Source organism: Marmota monax, unplaced genomic scaffold, assembly GCF_021218885.2.
Source record: "Marmota monax isolate L192 unplaced genomic scaffold, Marmota_monax_Labrador192_F-V1.1 WCK01_AAM20220418_F8-fsc00548, whole genome shotgun sequence".
NCBI classification, from domain to species: domain Eukaryota; kingdom Metazoa; phylum Chordata; class Mammalia; order Rodentia; family Sciuridae; genus Marmota; species Marmota monax.
Window position 1 is genome coordinate 292,942 of NW_026692888.1, and position 22,312 is coordinate 315,253.

The following is a 22,312-nucleotide window of genomic DNA, read 5'->3' on the forward strand; positions in this document are numbered from 1 at the left end:
AGCTGAAAGATTGAAGGGGTTTAAGGCAGAACATGAACCCAGAGAGAGAATGTTTGAAAAAGAACCAGACTTAAACAATGAGTCACAATGGCCCCCAGAAGGAACTTTGGTTTGAAACCCTCACTGAATTGGACAATTTTGGTTGCTGGACAGGAAAGTGGGCAAAAACATTCAGGCTTTTTGAGAAATGATCCTGTCCTTCCCTCTACTCTCTGCTCTGCCCTCCTCTCTGTTCTATCTGTTCTCCTGCTCCAGTCTTCCTTGCTAGAAAAATCCCAAACTCCTTCCCATTGTTCTTCAACCTCTCTTTTCACATCCTCAGATCCACCCAAGCTGCTCTCAGCCCTACCTTACCTGTCTTCCCCCTCCCAATACACACCAATCTGCTCCTGCCACCCCTCTTACCCCTCCACCCCTCCTCCTGCCACCACAGCTCCTCCTCCCTCGCTCCATACAACTCCCTCTTCTCCTGCAGCCAAGGCTCCCCTGCCCACCTCTTCTACTGACACAACCTTTCCCCTGCCCCTCCATCCCTCTCACACCCCTCCTTCCTCCTCTCCTGAAGCCATGATTACCTCCACCCACTCACCCCTCTTTTCTCCTGTCAGTGCCCTCACCCAGTCCCACCAGACCCTCTTACCAGATAACCCAAAGTTCCTTTGTCCCTTCAGGGAAGTGGCTCATGCTGAAGGGATTGTCCAAGTACATGTCCCATTCTCACTTCAAGATCTTTCCCAGATTGAAAAGCACCTTGGGTCCTTCTCTGCTGACATTTCTACTTATATTTAAAAATGCCAATACCTCTCCCAGACTTATGATCTTATCTGGCATGACATCTCTGTTGTTCTGTCCTCCATCCTTACTCCCATGAGTGAGCCCACATCTAGCAGGCTCAATCAACTTATGATATCAGAAAAAAGCTCAAACAAGCTGAGGAGGGCCCTCAGACCCCTATCCAATAACTGGTGAAAATGGTCTTTAAAGTTTATACTGTCCAGGAGGAGTCAGCTGAACTAGCTAGGCAGGCTCCATTACACAAAAATGTAACACTTCAAACCCAGGCCTTGCCAGAGCCCTGAGGTCTACAGCTCAAGTGAGTTGCACATCTCTCTGTATTTCTGACTTGCATCCCCCTGGGTACAGTATTCTCTATGCCTGTTTCACTCATTGTTCTAGGTACAACCTAGGCCACACTATAGGTGCTTGTTAGGACAGTAAAGTGATATTTGTTAGGATCTCCTGGGCTCTGGCAGCAGCAAGCTGCAGCATGACCTCCTCAAAATGGTTCCCGCCTCAACTGTCTGCTTGCCAGTTGAGAAACAGAGAACTCTTCAAACACCTACCTGTTCACTGTGCAGCCTCTGGATCAGTTAAATACATACTGCTTTTCTGATCTCCATATTTTTATGTGCCAAAGATGTTTTTTCCTCTGATGTGTTTTCCTTTCTCTCTGTGGTGAACCAGTGCCACTGCTACAACAAGCTTCATTCCAGTGTATTTCTACTTTCTGTTCATGCACCTGAATTTCTGAGTCTCTACAAGCCACTGACTGATATTGAATTTCACTGAATTTCCTCTTTCATTCAGCATACTGAGAAGCAGTACTCTTACTACTTGAATCCGGATCCACAGAGCAATAGGATCTGATAATGCACCATCTCTCCTCTTTGGCCATTTTTAAGTTGGGTTACTTCTTTTGTTATTGGGAAGTTTGAGTTCCTCATATATTTTGGATAGTAACCCCTTATCTGATGTATAATTTGTAAATACTCTCCCAATGCGTGATTTGTCTTTTCACTCTCTTCTTATTTTCTTTTCTGGGCAAAAGTGTTTTATTTGAATGGTATTCCATTTGTCTATTTTCACTTTGGTTACCTATGCTTTGGGGATCATACCTAGAAAGTTCTGTCCAGATCAATGTCATTGCTCCTGTGTTTTCTTCTGGCACTTTATATAGTTTCCAATGGGACTTTTTTCCCCCTTTTAATTGTAAGTGTTCTTGCTCCTTTGCCCAGGCTGGTCTTATACCATGTGCTCATTCTGCCTCAACCTCTCACATAACTGTAACTACTGGTCTACTCTACTACACCCTGCTTCAGGTCCTACATTTAAATTTTCAATGCATTTTGATGTGATTCTTATATAAGGACTGATATAAGGGTCCATTTACATTCTTTTGTTTGTGAATATCTTGTTTTCGCAACAAGAAATTTGAGAAAACAAATTTTATTGAGATACCTGTTTCCCATATTGTATACTTAGCACCTTTGTCAAAAATACATGCACTATGTACCTGTGGGTTTACATCTGGGTTCTTTTCCATTGGTCATCATGTTTGCTTTCATGCCAATACCATGCTGTTTTATTTGCTGTAGTTTTGTTATCCGTTTTGAAATCTGGTATTGTCATATTCCCAGCATTGTCCTTTTTGGTCAATATTGATTTGATTTGGGGGGATCTGTTTAGTCACCTTTTTTCAGCTATGAACAAAAGACTGAACAGAACAATTTTAGAAGAGGAAAGGTTTATTTTGAGGCTCTCCATTTTAGAGATGTCTTCTGTAGATGGCTAACTCCATTCCTTAGGGCCTAAGGTAAGGCAGAACATCATGGCAGAAGAGTGAGATAGTGGAAAGCAGCTCAGAACATGGCACCAGAAAGCAGAGAGAGTGAGCTCCACTCAACAAGGACAAAATATCTTCCCAATGACCCACCTCCTCCAGCCATACCCTACCAGCCTACAGTTACCACCTTGTTAATCCCTCTCAGAAGGTTAATGTGCAGGTTAGATTAAGACTCTCACAACTCAATCATTTCACCTCTAAACTCTCTTGAACTATCTCACACGTGAGCTTTTGGGGGACATTTCCTATCTAAACCATAACAGGGTTTTTTATGGTTCCGTATGAATTCTAGAAGTTTTTGCCATTTCTGTGTAGAATGAAATTAGAATTATGATAACCCTAACTGGTTTTGCTCTTTCTTATTTCTTTTTCTTTTCTTTTTTTTCTTTTTTTTTTTTTTTGTGCTACTGGAGATAAAACCCATGACCTCAAGTGCTCTGGCAAGTGCTCTGCCACTGAGCTCCACTCCCAGCCTGATGACCCTAAATTTCTGGTAAAGCCTTCTGTCTTTGGGTCTCCCCTTCATCCCCACTTCTCCAAGCTGTCACAAGCCGGAGTCTTGGTGCTGACAATCATTGACTGTCAGCACAGTGCAGGTTACCTTGACCTCCCTGTTATTCTCAAGACCGTATCCTCCTTCTTCCTCCAGTGCAGACATCTCCCTCTTGATTATGCCTTGACCACTTCTTCATCTGAACCCTCACCATTTTGAGGCCTCCATTCTCCAGCCTGCAAGTGCTGGATTCTATCTCTCCCTGGTCCTTCTGCACCTCTGTGCTGTGGGGCCTTTTTCAGCACCCATCCCCTGCCTACCTGTCTTGAATCCTCACCAACTTTCATGTGTCACAAGTTCGCTCTGGTGGGAACTTTGCAACCACTACAGATCATCTGCCTTCATCCAGAGCAACACTACTGTCCTCATCCTAACCCAAGTTCTCCCAGGGTCACCTATATGCCACGTTCTCCTCCAACCCACAGACTACTAATCTCACTTGCCCTTCCCATCCCATTTCCCCATCTATACCAGAAAAAGGCTCTTGGTCCTTTTGCTCCTTGACCTTCCGCCTCCTTTTTGGTTCCTAGTCCTCAGAGGACTTTTGCTCCCTCCACCATGAATCCAAAATTTGTGTTTTGCTACTTGGTTGGTCTTGGTGTTCCCCGACTATGGCCTCTCCCAGCACCACTTTTCTCCTGTGATATTTTTGTTTGTTTGTTTATTCATTTCTGTGTTTGTGGTGGGCGTTGAACTTGGACTCAACTATGCACTTCACTACTGAGCACCCACCTTCATCCCCCTGTGATGGTTTTCTAACCTGATGCTTTTGGGGGGTATATCCAGCTCCCACCGCCCTCTCCCATTCTGAAGGGCCTCCCCCCAGTTGTGCAACTTGTCCATCTTCCTTGATTCTCTCTTCTTAGGCCTCCATTTCCTTCTTTCTGATTCTGCATTAATCTGTAGTACACTGCCCTGATTTCTGTTTGGTGTTTAATTGTGGTAAAATAGGCATAATGTACAGTTTTCTATTTTAACCATTTTAAGTATATAATCCAGTGGCATTCTATGTGTTCACACTTTTTATGGAAATTGAAACTCTGTACCCATTAAACAGTAAGCATCCATCCTCCCCTCCCCAGTCCCTGTCGTCTTTCTGCTGGCATGCTACATTCTGTCTCTACAAATTTGACTCCCTAAATGCCTCATACAAGTGCACTCGTACAGAATTTGTCCTTTCATGACTGGCTTTTCCACTCAGCATCATGTCCTCCAGATCACACATAGTGTAGCAATTGTCAGAATGCCCTTCCTTTTTAAGTCTGAATAATATTCACTTTGTGTATAAGCCATATTTTGATTAGAAGTTCATCAGTTGATAGATAGTTGGGTTACTTCTACTTTTTGGCTTTTGGGAACAATTCTATTATAAATGTGGGTGTACAAATGTCTCTGCACTTACCTGCCTTCACTTCTTTTGTGTTCATGTCCAGAAATACAATTTCTGGGTCATTTAGAAAGTATCTCTTGAGCATTTGGAGGAATCACCAAAAAATTTTCATAGCAGCTGCACCATTACATATATAGGCAAGCAATGCACCCGTGGTGCTGTTTTCTACGTATTTATGAGCGTGTTCATTCTGCATTCTTTTTTTCTGAACAGTGACCATCTTCATGGGTACAAAGTGGAGTCTTATTGTGCTTTTATTTTCATTTCCCTAATGACTGCTGATATTGAGTATCTCTTCATGGGCTTATTAGCTATTTGTGAACCTCCTGAGTGAACTGGTTGTAGAGAGCCTTTACCCAGTTCTGAATAGAGTCAACGTTTTTTTATGGTTGAGTTGTTGAGATTCTTTTTTGTTTGCTTGTTTTGTGGAGTGTGGATCAATCCCAGGCCCTTGCACATGCTAGGCAAGTGTTTTACAGCTGAGCTATCCCCAGCCCAGCATTTCTTTATATATTCTGAAAGTTCATCTCTTAGATATGTGACTTCCAAATATTTTCTCCCATCTTACAGGGACCTCCTCCCATCCCTTTACTCCCCTCTGTCTAATACAAAGCACCTCCATACTTACCTATACCCCTCTTTTGCAAAATAAGCATCCACATATCATCATTTCTATGAGTATCCTTTGGTTTACAAATGTTTTTATGTTTCTAATTTTGTTGAGTCCAATTTATCAATTTTTTTCTATATTGACTGTGCTTTTGGTGTCATTTCATTGAAAATGTGGTCAAATCCTTTGTTGTGAAGATTATTGCCAATATATTTTCAAATATATATTGATATGGTGTGTTAAACCCAGAGTCTCTCACATGCTAGTAAGCAGTCTACCACTGAGCTACCTCCAGGACTTTTTAAATTTTTATTTTAAGACAGGTTCTCACTAAGTTGCCAGGTTGGCCTTGAACTTGCATTCAACTGCCTCAGTTTCCTGAGTAGCTAGGATTACAGGCATGCATCTACATGTTCAGCTGCCATTGTGTTTTCTTCTAGGAATGTTTGGTTTTTTATTTCACATTTTTTCCCATTTTGAGTGTGTTTTGTGTGTGTGTGTGTGCGTGTGTATGTATGTGTGTGTACACACTCTGAATATTGAATCCAGGCACTTGCACATGCCAGGCAAGCACTCTATCATTGAGCTACATCTCCAATCTTGAATTAATTTTTATATATGAGTAAGTAAAGGATCTAACTTCTTTTTTTCTGCCCTTAAGGAATTTACTTCTTTGTTATTTGTTCTTTTTAGTTATGTATGACAGTAGAATGTATTTTGATGTATTATACATACATGGAGTATAAGTTTCCATTCTTGTGGTTGTACAAGATGTGGAGTTACACTGGTCATACATAGGAATGTTATGTCTGATTCATTCTACTATTTTTCCTATTCCATCCCCCACTTCCCTTCATTTCCCTTTGTCTAATCCCATACATTTCGTTTTTAAAAAATGGTTCTAATTAGTTGTACATTACAGTAGAATGCGTTTTGACACATTATCCATAAATGGAGTATAACTTCTCATTCTTCTGGTTGAACATGATATAGAATTACACTGGTCATGTAATCATATATGTACATAGGGTAATATGTCTGATTCATTCTCCTATCCTTCCTACCCCCATGCCTCCTCCCATCCCTTCACTCCCCTCTGTCTAATACAAAGTATCTCCATACTTACCTAGACCCCCCGCCTTTTGCAAATAAGCATCAACATATCCAAGAAAACATTTGGCCTTTGGTTCTTTGTAATTTGCTTATTTCACTTAGTATTGTCCATTGTGGTCGGCATATGCCCAGAAATGCAATTCTACTCTTTGCTGATTCCCAAATAAAACCTCTTGCTTGAGATTTGTCACTGTATTTTATTTGACTTCAAATGAGACACAAAAGAGTAGGTGCTGTGTGATTCCATGTGTATTAAACAGACCAACCTAATTTATGTCATTGTAAGGCAGGAAGGAAGCTTCTTGGGCCAAGGGGAGACAGTATCAAGAAAAAGACAGAGAAACATGCTTCTGATCTTCTGTGTCTGTGGGAGTACCTTCAAATGTAGCAACTAAAATTGAATTGTGAATAGAGAACTTTGGAATACTTGTTTTACTTTAATTTTAAATTTATTTAAACAACTTGTAGGGCTGTGAAATGCTTGAAACCTTCATTAGAAAACAGGCTAAAGCCAGGTACAGTGGTGCTGGCCTGTAGTCCCAGCTACCAGGGAGGCTGAGGTGAATCACTTGAGCTTAGGAGTTTGAAGATGGGGTGAACAACATTGTGGGAACCAGGTCCAATGAAAAGAAAAGATAAGAGGGGAAAAAAAGAAAAGGAAAAGAAAGAGTCAAAGGCTGTCAAAAGCTGGGAAGATCAAAAACACAGCAGAGAGAAGAGGCCCCAGGCCTCCTTATGGGTTTTTCATTAAAGCTTTGTTTCACAGTGCATAATTTATTCTATAAGAAAATAAAAACTGATCAAACAAAGAAAGTATTTTAAAATACACCAAACAGAAAGATGTAAAACCACGTCTTGTTTCCACTGGGAGGATCCTGGGTAACCTGGCAGATGAGTTGGGCTTGGGTGTGAAGGGGCCTCTGGAGCTGTGCTGCACAGAGACCCTGCGGCCCACCCACTCCTTTCCGTGCAGCACTGCACAGCCACAGCCCCTGGGAGGACTGTCTTCCTGATGAATTATTTTGAATCTTGCATTTGGAAACTTATTATGATTGATAAGCCACTTTGTATGACATCCAAATACTTCGTAAACATTGTTTTTGTGAGCTATACACTATTTTAAAAAACAGAAGCAATCCTCTTCTATATCTCTCCCCCTTTTTTTTCTTCTTTTTCCTTTTGGTTGGTTTTGTTTTGCTTTGTTTTTAGTAGTAGGGATTGAAGCCAGGGCTTGGCGCATGCTATACACATGCTTTTCCATTGAGTTATATCCCCAGCCCTCCTTTGTATCTTTTTCCTTCATCATCAATAATGTCTGATTATTATCCTTTAATATATATAAAGATTCTTCTGTATTTGGGACTTTGGTTTAAAATCATGAATTTCTTGAATAGGAATAAATTAAATGACATGGGCATTTTTAAGTCTTCCTATACATATGGTTGAATTGCTTCTCAAAGCATTGTACAAACATTTCATCCATGGACAGTTGACTGTTTCTCTAGGCATGGATTGTGTTGGCTTACAACATCCTATGTTTAGGCAAAAAAAAAAAAAAAAAGGCCTTCTGAGTGGGGGGCTTACCTCCTCCCACCAGGCCCTTGTTTCTGCTTCAGGTACAGTTATGGTTCTACACATAGAGAACAAAGTGATGGTAAGAATTCAAAGATGAAGCCAAAATCTACCAGATCCCAGAGTAAATGTTAAAATCTTGGGTATCTAAGGGGATGGTACATTCCACTCCAGAACTGGGTTCACTGTGCACTGCTGAAGGAAGAGAGTCCTTCCAGGGGCCCTGAGATGTAAGGACTGTAGGGCTGCAGACACAAACACACAGGTACTTTTTACCCTAGACCTCACAGACTTCCAATCAACTTCATGATATCACCTGAATGAAGATTTGGAGGTTTTTGAACATTGGTTCAATTTGAGCCACTGCCTGAATGTAAATGTGACATGGAGATTCTGCCCTAGTGGAATTTCTCTGATGGACTTTGACATCCACAATGACCGCCTGGTCTCCCCAACCTCTTTTTTAGAGTCTCACAAGCTGTTGGCCGCTGATTTGATGAGTATCATCGCCCCCCCTCTGAGGGAAAGGCTCAGGTATACACAACATGAACCACTGCAGCAGAGCCAAGGTGGGAACTTTCCTAGATACCAGGTGAAGTACTGGTTGACTGTCCATTTATGCACAAGCACATACTCTCTCTCACACACACAGATCAGGGGGTGGAGAGAAGCCTTTTAGGATGGGGAACACATGTGTCCTTCAGAGCTTCTCTCAGTGGTCACTGTCTCTCTTTTGTCCTGGACTTTATAGGTCTCTGTGCCCAGGAGAAGGCTTTTGAAGAAGTAGAGAGACCTCAGGAGCTGATCTGGAAAGGGAAAAGGAGGAAGTAGACATGAGAAATGGGGCTGGGTAGGAGGTCAGAAAGCCTAGGAAGGAGGGGCCTGCTCAGGGCTGCAGGGCTGGAGCCCAGAGTCTTAGAGCTGGAGCCTTCGAACTAGCACCAGAGGGAGAGGAAGAGTTACTGACGCTTCTACTGGCCAGAAGAGTTACAGGTAGCATTTGGCTTTTTTTTTTTTCTGCAAATGAACCAGAGTGGGTCATATGATTCCTAATTTCTAAATGACAGTTTTACACTCTGCTCCTACTAAGAACTTGGAGAAGAAAGTCAAGTACTCTGGGGGACCTTGGCTTCCCCTCCAATAGACCTGGATTTCTGCTTCTGCAGACTCCCCCAGGCCCATTTGGTCCCCTCCAAGGCAAACACAGAGTAGAGGAAAGAGGGAATTTTGCAAATTTTTCCCCACCCCCCTCCCCATTTCTAAGTCTGCCTGAGTATTCTCCCCTAAGCCACAATCACAGTCCCGCACTGGGGGCCCATAGAGTCCTACAGGATTTCTGTTCTTTCCATCCCCACTACTATGTGGAGTCCAAGGGCTTCCCCAGATTGGCTATATTTCTTACAGAAAACCACCTTGCCCAAAGGGTTTTGAAACTTTTTTAAATTAGAAAGTCTGTCTTGGTATCCCTTTTAAAAGCAGTTTGGGGAAGATTATGAAAATACGAAGGCTTATCTTAAGGGATTTCCTGGTGATGGATTGTAATTAATATTTTGGTTTAAAAAATTAGCATTTGAATCTGTGGTTTAGCTTATTGTATTTTCAATCTGTAATATTCTCCCTGACACAGAATATTACATATAAACTTGCTAATCCAAGTTTATATGAGAAGACACAATTCCAACATTTCAGACAAAGTGACAGGCACTGAGTTTTCCTTGTTCCTAAAAGTAATACTGTCAAAATTTGGGGCAAAATCTTCCAGGTTTTCCCACTATTAAAAATGTACATTATGTAATTGCACTAGTGGCGTTAAAATCTAGCATTTTCCTAACTTAAAAAAAAAAAAGCTCAAAACTGTTGGGCACCTCGTTTTACAGCCGTGCATTAAAACTTATTCTGTTCCTTTTGATGGCTGCATAGAATTTTATTGCACAACGTTTCTTTGGGGGATAATCAGAATATTCTTCATCTTCTTTATGGTGGTGGTGATACAAGTGTATGTCAGTGCCCAAATTCAATGAACTGTACATTTCAAATAGACACATTTTATTTTATGTAAAGTGTGGCTCAATAGATAATTTCTCTTCAAAATTTGTACTTTGGCTATGTAATGAATGAATGAATGAATGAATAAAGCAAACCCTTTATTCATAGATCCTGACACATCTGTATTTAAAAGGCTAGGCTATCTGAAACTTATACTGACAGGTGCTGTCATTACAAAAACAGCCCTATATTTAGATATGGGGGTTAGAGAAAATAGCTCTTTTAAAATGTCAATAAAAGACAGAAAGTAAGCAGAGTGCTAAACTGAAAGTTAAAAATAATAAAATACACATTTGCCTATTGTAGAAATTGGCATTTTCTGTTCCCACTTAGGAACAGTAGCAGAAAATCAGGGTAGAAACATCCATATCTCGTATTTGACCTTAAGTTCACAGCTATTTACACAGCTCATTGAAGTATTGCAGGGAGCTCAACACTCTTGTTATACTCATTGCTGCTGTAATATTATGGTACTGATTAGACCTGCTCCAGTTCTGGCTATTTCAAGAAAGAAAGAGATATATTATTATAGTTTAGTATTTCAATCATTTATTTGTACATTTATGGTATCTTGATAACATCAGATACTTAATTTGAAGTCAAAGAGGTTTTTTTTACTTGATTTTAAAAAAATAACAGCAGAATATATTACAATCCTTATTACGCATATACAGCACAATTACAGCACAATTTTTCATATCTCTGGTTGTATAGAAAGTATGCTGACACCAATTTGTGTCTTTATACATGTACTATGGATAATGATGTCCATCACATTCCACCATCCTTGCTAATGCCCTGCCCCCTCCCTTTCCCTCCCACCCCTCTGCCCTATCTAGAATTCATCTATTCCTCCCATGTTCCCCCTCCCTACCCCACTATGAATCAGCCTCCATATATCAGAGAAAACATTCAGCATTTGTTTTTTGGGGATTGGCTAACTTCATTTAGCATTATCTTCTCCAAAACCATCCATTTACCTGCAAATGCCATGATTTTGTTCTCTTTTATTGATGAATAAAATTCCATTGTGTATATATGCCACATGTTTTTTTATCCATTCATCCACTGAAGGGCATCTAGGTTGGTTCACAGTTTAGCTATTGTGAATTGTGCTGCTATAAACATGGATGTGGCTGTGTCCCTGTAGTATGCTGTTTTTAAATCTATTGGATACAGACCAAGGAGAGGGATAGCTAGGTCAAATGGTGGTTCCATTCCCAGATTTACAAGAAATCTTCATACTGCTTTCCATATTGGCTGTACCAATTTGCAGTCCCACCAGCAATGTATGAGTGTACCTTTTTCCCCACATCCTCGCCAATACTTATTGTTGTTTGTCTTCATAATAGCTGCCATTTTGACTGGAGTGAGATGATATCTTAGAGTAGTTTTGATTTGCATTTCTCTAATTGCTAAAGATGATGAACATTTTTTCACATATTTGTTGATTGATTGAATATCTTCTTCTGAGAAGTGTCTGTTCCGGTCCTTGGCCCATTTGTTGATTGGGTTATTTGTTTTTTTGGTGCTAGCTTTTTGATTTCTTTATATACCCTAGAGATTGGTGCTCTATCTGATGTATGAGGGGTAAAAATTTGCTCCCAGGATGTAGGCTCTCTGTTCACCTTACAGATTGTTTCTTTTGCTGAGAAGAAACTTTTTAGTTTGATTCCATTCCGTTTATTGAGTCTTGGCTTTAATTCTTGCACTATAAGAGTCTTATTAAGAAATTTGGGCCTAAAAGTGAAGCAGGTTGCATCACTATACCAGACCTTAAGCTATACTACAGAGCAATAGTAACAAAAACAGCATGGTATTGGCACCAAAACAGACTGGTAGACCAATGGTACAGAATAGAGGACACAGACACTAACCCACAAAATTACAATTATCTTATATTAGACAAAGGTGCCAAAAACATGCATTGGAGAAAAGATAGCATCTTCAACAAATGGTGCTGGGAAAACTAGAAATCCATATGCAAAAAAAAAAATGAAATTAAACCCCTATCTCTCACCATGCCCCAAACTCAACTCAAAGTGGATCAAGGACCTACAAATTAAACCAGAGACTCTGCATCTAATAGAAAAAGTAGGCCCCAATTTCCATCATATGGTATTAGGCCCCAAATTCCTTAATAAGACTCATATAGCGCAAGAATTAAAATCAAAGAGCTTTGTAAATACTTACTCTGAATAGTAGGGAGAGTCTCCATATTTGAAACATATATTTGGTGGGTATTTTGTTTTTGTCTCATGTTTGTTGCTTTTCATAGCCTGGCACATGCCGAGCAGGTACTCTACCACTGAGATACACTCTGGACTGCCAAATACACTTTAAAGATGATATTTTAAAAATCTGTTGGATTTTTAATCATGGAAAAACATCAGAATATTATTCTACTTCATTCTTTCCATTTGTTTTATATTGGATCTAGATTGTTTTTAAATATAATCAATGTAGGAAAACTGTAGCTTTCTCTGCAGTGGGTGTCCTGGGGTCTTGGTCCTCCTCTGGGGTCTTAAGTGGACAGCAGAGCCCAATCCTAGGGGAAGGCAGAAGAGGGCAGAGCCTGCAGTCCCCTCAGTTCTGCATCTCTTGCTCTTTCCTGCTTTGTCCTTGCTTCTTCTTCCTATATTCATGTTCTTTTCCCCAATCCTCACCCCTTTTTCTTCCTTTCTTCAACACATGATCCACGTTCCACCACCATTTGCTTTTCTCCACTCTCCATTTCATCCTTTATGGTTTGGAACCTAGTGCCAAAGGCACTTCACTGCATCCACTTGAGACAGACCTGATAAAGCAGGGTTCCTCACCCAGCTTGTGTAAGCGGTAAGGCGCTGGGTGGCCTCACTGCAACATGATTGTTGATTTTTATTCCAGATCTGCCAGGTTTCAATTAGGACCATCCTGAGGCAGGCACTTCCATTCTTGGCGGGCTGTTTACACAGCTCATTGCAGTATTGCAGGGAGCTCAACACTCTTGTTATACTCATTGCTGCTGTAATATTATGGTACTGATTAGACCTGCTCCAGAGGAAGCAGTTTCTGATCCTAGAATCCAAGATGCACCCCCTGTGCCCCCTGTGGAAGTGGGGGGTGGGACGGAAGAAGCATTTCAGTACCCAACCGCATCAAAATACAGGCAATGTTGGCTGAAGTATGCTGGGTTTCAGATCTTGATTAACACTTCAGAATGTCCTTCCGCCAGCCACTGGGTCTGCATTCTCACAGCTCGCAGGTGTATCTGCCTAGCTGTCTGAAAACCCCAACCCAAATGCAGCTTGCCTGCCTCCAGGTTCCCATAAGCACCTTCAATCTGCTTTTACATCAATCAACAGGTTTTATTTTAGTTAAGCCCGCGTGGGTAACAGGTGATCTTCTGGGTAAATGTGGCCGCAAAGACCTGAAATAGTGCATGAGACCCGCCCTGGGTTTAAAGGACACCGCTGAATGATTTCTGTTGCTTTTCAGGACTCAGCAGTGAATCCTAAGGTGGGTGAGGAGTAAGCCACCCCCGTTCTTATGAGTTCAGAGATGCAAAGAAGAGAGGGGAGAGAGAAGCAGTAGTTCATTGGGCAGAGCAGAAGAGTCTGAAGGGGGAGGGGCGGGGTAGCAGTATCTTGCACAGATGAGAATCTAGGAGGCTTGCTGGGGGAGGGGCAGCTGGGCCTTGATCCTGGGCACTGCCCAACATCTGGAGCCCAAGACCTTCAGGGCCTCCTCTGAGGCTTCTTCTCTCCTTGAGCCATATGTAAATGCTCCCTAGCATGTAATTATTAAGGTAGGAAAAGTCTTTAGGTATGGGTGGAATGAGACAGTTTGCTGGAGCTGTCACTCCAAGTGAGTCCTCGAAGGTGCATAGACAACATGGAGATTGAAAGGGCTTGGGATCAGCTCACAGTAACTGTGACCCAGCACTTACTGGAGGCTTATATTAGTTTCCAGAGAAACAGAATCAAATAGAAGCAGGTGGGGGTCAATAAGAGGGGATTTATGATGGGGACTTGCTTACTTGATTATGGAGGCAGAGGTGTCCACTTTATGCCACCTATCAGCTGATGAACCAGGAAAGCGAGGGATCTCCAACTTAAAGATATCATCCCCGCCCCTGTAACTAATGAAAATAAACTCTGAGAATGGGACTGGACGCCAATGCCTTCTGTGCCTTTAAAAAAAAAAAAAATTATCTCAATCAAATACTTAGTACAAATGAAAATAAGTCTAAGAAATTGTCAAAACTTTGTTGGTGCATGACATTTCCACTCACAGAAAAAGCACAAGCTAGAGCCTTATGTAATAGTAAGAATAGCTATAGTTCTATTTTTAGAAAACATTTTTAGAGGTTGACGAAGTGAAATGAATACAGTCCTGATCAAGTGTAGGCTGAAAATCTGCATTCAAGTTCAAGGCGTCTATTTTCATTGGGTGAGTGGATGTGGGAGGGGCCAGGAGAACTATATATGATCTGCCTTCGGGGAACCCTCTTAGAGTTCCATCCTGCTCACCAGGTAAGAGGATGTCAAGTTTGGTCTCTATTGGGCTGTGTCGCGTCCTGCTGCTCCTGGCCACAACTGCCTTTTGGGCACCCCTGTGTGCTGCCGCTGGTGAGTGAGCTCTATGCGGTTCCTGGAGGTGCGAGAGCTGCCCGGCTACTGCAGGGAGGCGGGCGGGTTTCTGTGAGAGTCCGCGGGAACCCTCCCGGTTAAGATGAGCGGTCTGGTTTGGTGGGGAGAGGTGCTGGACCTGACGCGGGTCATTGCCACCACATGCAGTTTCGCTTTCTAAGCACCTTGCCACCCCGAAGTCCTGCGTCCTAAGTCCGTGCTTACTTGCCCCAGCCCTGCGCCTTGCTCTTCCGTTTTGAACATCCCGGTCCTCTGTCGCCTCTGGATTCCCTAGGTGCATGCTGAGTTTCTCCTTTGAAAGACATTGAAGGACCCTTTGAGGTCCGCGGCTCACGGAACCTCTTCCCAACAGTATTAGGGACAGTTCGGGCTCCTGAAGCCCCTGCTCTCCTCGCAGTCATAGGCTTGTTTTCAGCTGAGCTCACAGGAGTCCCCAGTTAGGAGACCTTTTTTCTTCTGGCCCTGAGCTAGTAGGGACGTCCCAGCCCCATAGAGCCCTTCCTGCCTCTGTGAGGACTGTGGCTGCATCAAACACTCAGACTGAGGGAAGTGAACAGCTAAGATTGCTGAGTCAAGATCTTCTTGCTGGGGCTTTTTTAATTTCCACCCACATTGTCCCCTGGACTCCTGCGCCCTGGGATGCTGTCCCCCCTTGTACTCCTCTCACCCTAATATGCTATCTATTTTCTAATATGCCTGTGTTTTCACCAGATCTCTATGCCTCCTTCCCTGTCACCCAACATGTCTCCTCAGCCTGTTGGCTTCCCCTCACCTCCCCCACTCCTGCTGTGTTTTCAGACCCATTTCTAAGGTAGACACTGCATCCTAGGTCTGTGCTTCCTGCACACTAGATACCCTGTCTCCCCAACCCCAGTCCTTTCCTCCTATTCTTAGGGGCCATTTCCTACAAGAGGTTTTATCCACTGCTGCCTCTCTACCTCACCCAAACTTTCCAGAGCCCCAACTTTTTTTTTTTTAATGATGTTTAGTTCGATTTCCTCTCCAAAAATTTTTCTGTTGACAAATAGTTGAATCTATTTCTGGGATGTAATGTTATGGATGCATTTTAGAATAATCAATTTGGGGTAATTAGCATATCCATCACCTCAAATATTTATGGTTTCCTTTTGGTCAGAACATTTAAAATCTTTTTTTCTCTTTATTTTAAAATATACAGCATTAAGTGGAGAAGCTTTGTTGTGTTATAGAACACCAGACTCTTCCTCTTATCCAAATGAAACTTTGTGGCCCTTTACCAGTGTCTCTCCTTTCTCTGTCCATTCATTTGTCTCTGTATGCCTGTTTGTTTTTTTGTTTGTTTGTTGTTGTTGTTGTTTTAATTTCTCTTAGGGTCCTCTACTTTCCACCTACATTGTCACAAATGACAAATTTTCCTAGCTTTTTTTTTTTTTTTTTTTTTTTTTTTTGAAGAAGAAGTTTCTGGTGATAAAATCTGAGGCCTTGTGACTGCTAGGCAAGTCCTCTATCCCTAAGCTACATTTTCATCCTTAATTTCCTTTTGTTAAAAAGGCTAATTGATATTATTTTGTGTGTATATCCCATAATGGTTTGGTTTGGTTTGGTTTGGGTTTTGGCGAGGGGGTTCTTTTTGAGGGTGGGCTGCTGTTTTTCCCAGGGTGGCCTCCAACTCCAGGCTCAAGCAATCCTCTTGTGTCAGCTTTCTGAGTAGCTGGGATTTTAGGTGTGCACCAGGTGGTTTAAGACAGTTTTTAAATCCACTCATCTATTGGAGACCACTTAGGTTGCTGCTATATCTTGACTGTTGTGACTGATGCTGCAGTGGACACACAGTGCAGGGAATCCAGGGAATCTGGATTCCCATTCCTTTGGTGTGAATGAGGTAGTGGGATTGCTGGATAAAGCAAAAATTTTAGTTTGGGGAGGAACCTCCATGCTATTTTCCAAAATAACTCTACTAAATTGCAACACCAGTGGTGCACACCCCTTTTTTCCACCTTCTTGCTATCACTCTTTGTGTCTTCACAATGACCAATCTAATAAGTGTGACACAATATTTCCTTTTGGTTTTAATTGGCATTTGCATTCATTCACATACTGTTGGCCATTTATGTATCATATTTTGACAAATGTCTCTTCAACTTCTTTGCCCATGTTAAATATAAGGTTATTTGTATATTTTGTGTATTAAACCATTATCTGACCTATGATTGTTTTCTCCCAGTCTAGGGGTTGTCTCTTCACTCTATAAATTGTCTGCTAGGCAGGAATATTTTAGGTTGATGCTATTCCAATGGTCTATTTTTGCTTTTAGTTATCTCACCAGGAGACCAAAACTATGTTTTGCATGTTCTTGAGCTCTTGATTCCAGGAAGAAAAAAATCATCTGTGGTATCTTCTTCCACAGGGTCCCACAGTCTTCGTTATAACCTAAAAATGAGATCCCAGAACAACTTAGTGCACAGACAGTTCTTTGCTGAGGGTCTTTTGGATGATCAGCCCTTCCTGCACTGTGACAGTGGACACACAGTGCAGGAATCCAGGGAATTGGATTCCCATTCCTTGGTGTGATGAGGTAGTGGATGTGAATGAGGCACTGTGGGCAAGACAGTCCTGGGAGCCGAGACCTGGAACACAGAGACCCAAGACTTGGCAGGGAGTGGGAAAAACCTCAGAATGACTCTGGCAGATATCATCAGGCTGCAGAGGCAGAAAGAAGGTGAGTGGGGGTGGGGGCAAGGGTCTTTCTGCAGAAAGGCTGGGGGCAGAGAGCAGGGACCTCTCTTCTCACTGCATTTGTCTGGGAAGGGCAAGCATGGGGTCCATAGAGCTCAGCACAGGGACATTGAAGAGAGAGAGAGAGCCATGCTGGGATCCTCTGTGGGCTGGAGTTTCTCTTGGTGGGCAGGGAGGCAGAGGCACCAGGGGATGCTAAAGTGACTGGTGGATGGGGGCAGGGTCTCATTCCCTCCAGGAGTCTTGGGGCTGTGAGATGCAAAAGAACAACCCTACCAGGGGCTTCTGGGATTTCTACTATGATGAGGAGCCCTTCCTCTCCTTTCACCCTGTGACTCACAGCTGGACAGTGCACCCTTCCTCGGCTCAGACTTTGGCTATGAAAGTCAAGAAGCACTGGAAATCGGATGATAGTCCAAGCAAGGCTCAATGGGCCCATGTGCAAGGAACAATTTGTGGAAGACTCCAGAGATATCTGAACTCCTGGATAGCCTTCAATAAGACAATAGGTACCCCAGCCCCCATTCCCCTAGAGCCTCAATATAAGGGGCCTTCTCTGTACTATGGGATGCATGTGTTCTCTGTGAGGGTGATGTATTCTGATTTCCCCATCCTTTTAAACCACTGCATAAAGACAGGAGGGTTTGGCAATCTATGAACTGTCTGGGCCACAACAAGGAAGTACCCTGAGCCTCAGGCAACTGGGGTTAGGCAGGAGTTGAGCCCTCTTCTGCCCACCTGCCTGCCAACCTACTTATCATGCGGAGCTCCCTTGTGGCCTCACAAACAAGGAGTCCCCGTAACACCCCCTCCTCACATCAACATGTGCAAGTTAGAATGTGAGGCCACAAACCCGAGGCCCATCCTCCTGCCAGTCAGAGGACTGAGGCCCTTGGCTGAGAGCAGATTTGCAGCAGTCTAGTGTCAGTGAGGACTTTGGTCAGAGACACTACAGCAGAAAGAACCAGCCCTGTTCCCTCTGCCTTCATTAAGGGGAGTAAGGCTGGATCACATGGCTGACTGTTTCTGCTTTTTCTTCTCTAGTGTCCCCAATAGTGACTGTTACCTGCGGTGAGGCCTTGGAGGACACCATCAACGCCACATGTTGGGCTTTTGGGTTCTATCCCTGGATTATCTCTCTGACTTGGCTTCAGGATGGGGAACCCCTGAACCAGGACACACAGCAGTCTGGGAGTCTTTTACCATATGGGAATGGGACCTACCAGACCTGCGTGTCCACCAGGATTCCTCAAGGACAGGAGCAGAGATTTTCCTGCCATGTGCGACATAGTGGGAAAGAGAGCACTGGCACTGTGCCCTGTGGTGAGCCTGGGTGTCCCAGCAGGGGTTCCCAACTGGATAGGTCAGTGACCAGGGTGGTGAGAGGGAGGAAGTCTAGAAGCTCTGGAACCCAGATGGTAACATGTGTGTTTTCAGGGTCGACCCTGCTGCTTCAAAGCCGATGGCGAGCCTCTCTAGGTGTGGTTGCTGCTGTTGATGCTGTTCTTCTTCTTCTTCTCCTTTATGTGCTTTGGAGCAACAGGAGGGAGACAATTTCAGCTGCAGAGGGTTCAGGTAAGAAAAGTGGGCAGTGGATGGAGATGGCAGGGTCATTCTGGGTTGTAGGGTCCCTCATGCCTCATGCTGCACAGAGTGCAGTGGAGGTGACCAGACTTCTGGAACAGGGATAGATGTGTCTTTTTTTGTGAGGGGCCGGCAGCCAGGTCTCCAGGTACTCCCCTTAGTCCTGCCAAAAGCCAAGGGCCGTGAACATCCTCAAAGGCCCAGCTGCACCATATTCTTGTCACAGGGTTAGGGGTGAGCTTCAGTGTGGTTTTCTCCTGCTCTGTCCCTGTCCTCATCTCTCTCTGTATCAAGCTTTTAGGTCTTGACCAGGAGTTGGGAATGGTGGGCTGATTTGCATGGGCTAGATTATCACGGTATCAGGCAGACAAAGTATAAAAGGAACTGTGATTTGTTTCTTTAGAAACTCTAGAGAAATCCCACAAAGGCTATTGCCTCTGGTTTCTTCCTGTCTGCCTACCTCTTTCCTGTCTCTCCACCTGTCATGTGCAAACCAATAAGAAGAACCATGAGGCCTGTGGCACCAGTGCCCTGGGAGGCCCATGTAGAGCAGGCCCAGGGGTCTTCAGCACATGTAGTTATCTTCTATCTTATCAGCATCTCCAGTCACTCTTCAGGGGTGTCTCCTGTGTGTGTCCACTGGGTCACTAGGGCATGTACTCCATCCCAGGCCCCACCACAATGGTCGTCCATCAGGAGTGGCTTCACAGATGTTATGGAAAAATGAAAAAGCAGATGCCTCCGACCATCTGGGGAGAGAAACCAGCCATTGTGGGGCAGCTGTGGTCCCTGTTTTTGTCCTACCTGGTGTTAGAGTTTCCATGTGCAATATCTCCCAAAGGCTCATGGGTTGCAGGCTTGGCCCCAGGTGTTGGTCCTATTGGAAGGTGTGCAAGCTTTAGCAGGTGGGCCTAGTTGGAAGAGGCATTCCTTGAAGGGAACATCTTGTCCCAGGCTCCTGGCTCTCTCCTTCTCTGCCACCTGGCCACCACATAGCCACCATGATGTGAAGAGTGTCACTCTGTCATGTGCTGGCCATCATTATTTTCTTCCTTTCTAGCTCACAGAAATGGGGCCAAGGGATCCTGGGATGAAACTGGTGAAACTTGAGCCAATGTAAATCTTTCCTCCTGAGTGTTTTACCTCAGGTGTTTTGTCAAAGTAGTGAAAGCTGACTGTGACACTTAGGGTTTCCTGTCCAGCCCCAGAGGGCACGCTCCCCAAGGACTGTGTGTGTTGGTGTGTTGAGTCTGTGCTCTATGGCCTCTGCTCACCCTGCCCTCCCTTGGCTATTCCCCTTTATAAGATGGTCATGCCCCTGTGCATTTGGAGTAAGGGATGGTCAAAACCATTCCCCTGTCACCAATCAGTTGCTGGAGGGTCAGGAAAAGAGAAAACAGGAAGCTGGTGTTTCAACAGGAAACGAAGTTGAAGCATATACAGTTAGTTACTGGTTTGGAGGATCTTTCTGTTGTTTCTGCCCCTTCTGTGGGGTCAGCAGTGGGGGTGGTGAGTGTTTGGCCCCTTGGGTCTCAGAAACCTGCCCCCCAGCAGGAGCTGTCCAGGTAACTCTCCCTCCAGGGCAGATGGTTCAGTGCTCTCTGCTGCTCTCACCTGCAGCCTCTGCTGTAGGGTGAAAGCTAGTTCTGGTTCTCTGTGGGGAAAAATAGTTGCCTACTGCCGCCCCTGTCCAGCACAGGCGGTGAACTAAGGTCACTCGTGTGAATTTGGGGTGATGCAAAATAAAACACAGACACGAAATACCTTTACACAAGCTTCAGGACAACTTTCCCAGCTCCCGGCCTCAAGTTCCCCAAAAGGAGAGCAAGAGAAAGTCACAGAGGCTGGTGAGAGAGAGGGCAAGCACGTTCAGAAGTGGGCTTTTATTTGGGGGGATGCTGTTTTTTAGAAAGTTCTATCCAAAAAAGGCAGAAGGGAGCAGGTGAGTGTAACTCAATCCCAGCGGTACACCTACACCTGAAGCCACGCCTTGCTATCTGAGCTGGGACAATGTGAAAGTCACTAAGAAATGTAGTAATTGGTCAGAGCCCCCTGTGTCAGGACTTGAAGGTGTGTTCATTCAGAGCAGCTCCCCACATCTTGCAATTTCACTGGAACATATGCAGAAAAGAGTGAAGGTTAGGTGTTCATATTTCCAAATTTCTTCTCTAAATATTCATACCCAATAAAAATATTTCCATTTTCAGTACATCATTTTTTTTCTTTTAGAAATAGTGAGGATTCACCCATTGGTGCTCTACCACGGAGCTACACCTCTAGGGTTGTGGCCTGTGTGAGTCCTGCTAGGGCTGGGAGAAAGCAGGTGAGGCAGTCTCAGGAAGCAGAAGCCCTTGGGGAGTAGCTGATTTCCTGGGGCAGATGGGCCAGGTAGGCCCTAGGAGGGTAAAGTACAGATTAGGGACCTGAGTAAGTGTTGGGGGTCAGGGATTCTGCTCTGTGTGGGCTACTTCAGGTCAGGTGAGCAGCAGGCCAGGGGGCAGGCATGTTTTTCCCGGCTGGGCCTGCTGGTGCCCCTGGGCTTCCTGGTGGGCTTTCCAGTTAGGAGCTGCTGGCTCAGGCTGAGAGGAAAGGAGGCTGAGCTGCAGCTAGAGCAGACCCTGCTGGATGAGCACCTGCCCCTGCAGCAGAGGAGGCCTGGATATTAAGGGGGTAAAGGCCTGTGTGTGAAGCCTGTGCCCAGGATTGGCAGAAGGAACTGCCTTCTATGGCAGGTCCCTATTCTGTCAGGAATGGTTGGGCAGAGGAGAGGCACTGGGCTTCACTTTGGGATCTTGTCCCTTACTTCTTTGGTCTTTCATTCCCTTGAGTGATGCATGGTGGAAACTGAGGCAGGTGATGCTGCTGATGGATTTAGGAGAGGAGGCTGGTGAGGAAAACTAGTGGGGGCATTTTCTTTTCTCACTCAAACTCTGAATCTGATTTTGGAGAGTCTGAGAAGAGAGAGGTCCTGAGGAATAAATGTCATATTCTGCAGTCAATTGAACACTGACTTTTCCCTTCTCCCATAGCTCAGGAGCTCACAAGTCCTGAATCATCAGCAGATGGTGAAGAGGAACCATAACAGCACCTTGCAGCTTGCGTCAAGCTTCCAGGGTGATGCTGTGGAGCACATCTGCCCTGAAGAGTTGGAGCCCTAGTGTGATGAACTAGAGAATCACATTGATGGACAGGACAGGGTTGGAACTTTGAGGTGTCCTTATGCTGAGCAATAGGGGTCAGTTGGCCTGGGGGAAAAAAGTGACTGGCAGGTGCTTATGGCCTGAGATATTGTGAGTAAGCGACCCAGAATGTGTGTGAATCAGACACCAGCATCTGCCACCATCAGTCCAGCTGAAGCATGCAGAGTGGTGGGGAAGAAGACACTCCATTTTGAAGAATATGACTTTTTATCCCTAGGGACATTTCTCTTCTCAGAGTTTCCAAAATCAGATTCAGAGTCTCTGTGAGAGAAGAA

General features: G+C 44.1%; 1 protein-coding gene across 1 annotated transcript; it reads left to right on the forward strand.

Annotated features, from left to right (window-relative positions):
- Nucleotides 1-17,127: 17,127 nt before the first annotated feature.
- On the forward strand, nt 17,128-22,306 carry LOC124096648 (MHC class I polypeptide-related sequence A-like). Its single transcript, XM_046450574.2, has 5 exons — nt 17,128-17,236; nt 17,475-17,762; nt 18,298-18,576; nt 18,797-18,828; nt 21,867-22,306. Exons 1-5 carry the CDS (start codon nt 17,194-17,196, stop codon nt 21,993-21,995), a joined length of 771 nt encoding a protein of 256 aa, XP_046306530.1. The 5' UTR covers nt 17,128-17,193; the 3' UTR covers nt 21,996-22,306.
- Nucleotides 22,307-22,312: the final 6 nt, after the last annotated feature.

What these genes read in the sequence shown, in the direction of transcription:
- LOC124096648 (XM_046450574.2), top strand. Translation starts at nt 17,194, where the DNA reads ATGACTCTGGCAGATATCATCAGGCTGCAGAGGCAGAAAGAAG. An exon ending in GCTGCAGAGGCAGAAAGAAG is followed by an intron (nt 17,237 to 17,474) that starts GTGAGTGGGGGT and finishes GGATGGGGGCAG; the next exon opens with GGTCTCATTCCCTCCAGGAG. An exon ending in TTCAGCTGCAGAGGGTTCAG is followed by an intron (nt 18,829 to 21,866) that starts GTAAGAAAAGTG and finishes CTTCTCCCATAG; the next exon opens with CTCAGGAGCTCACAAGTCCT.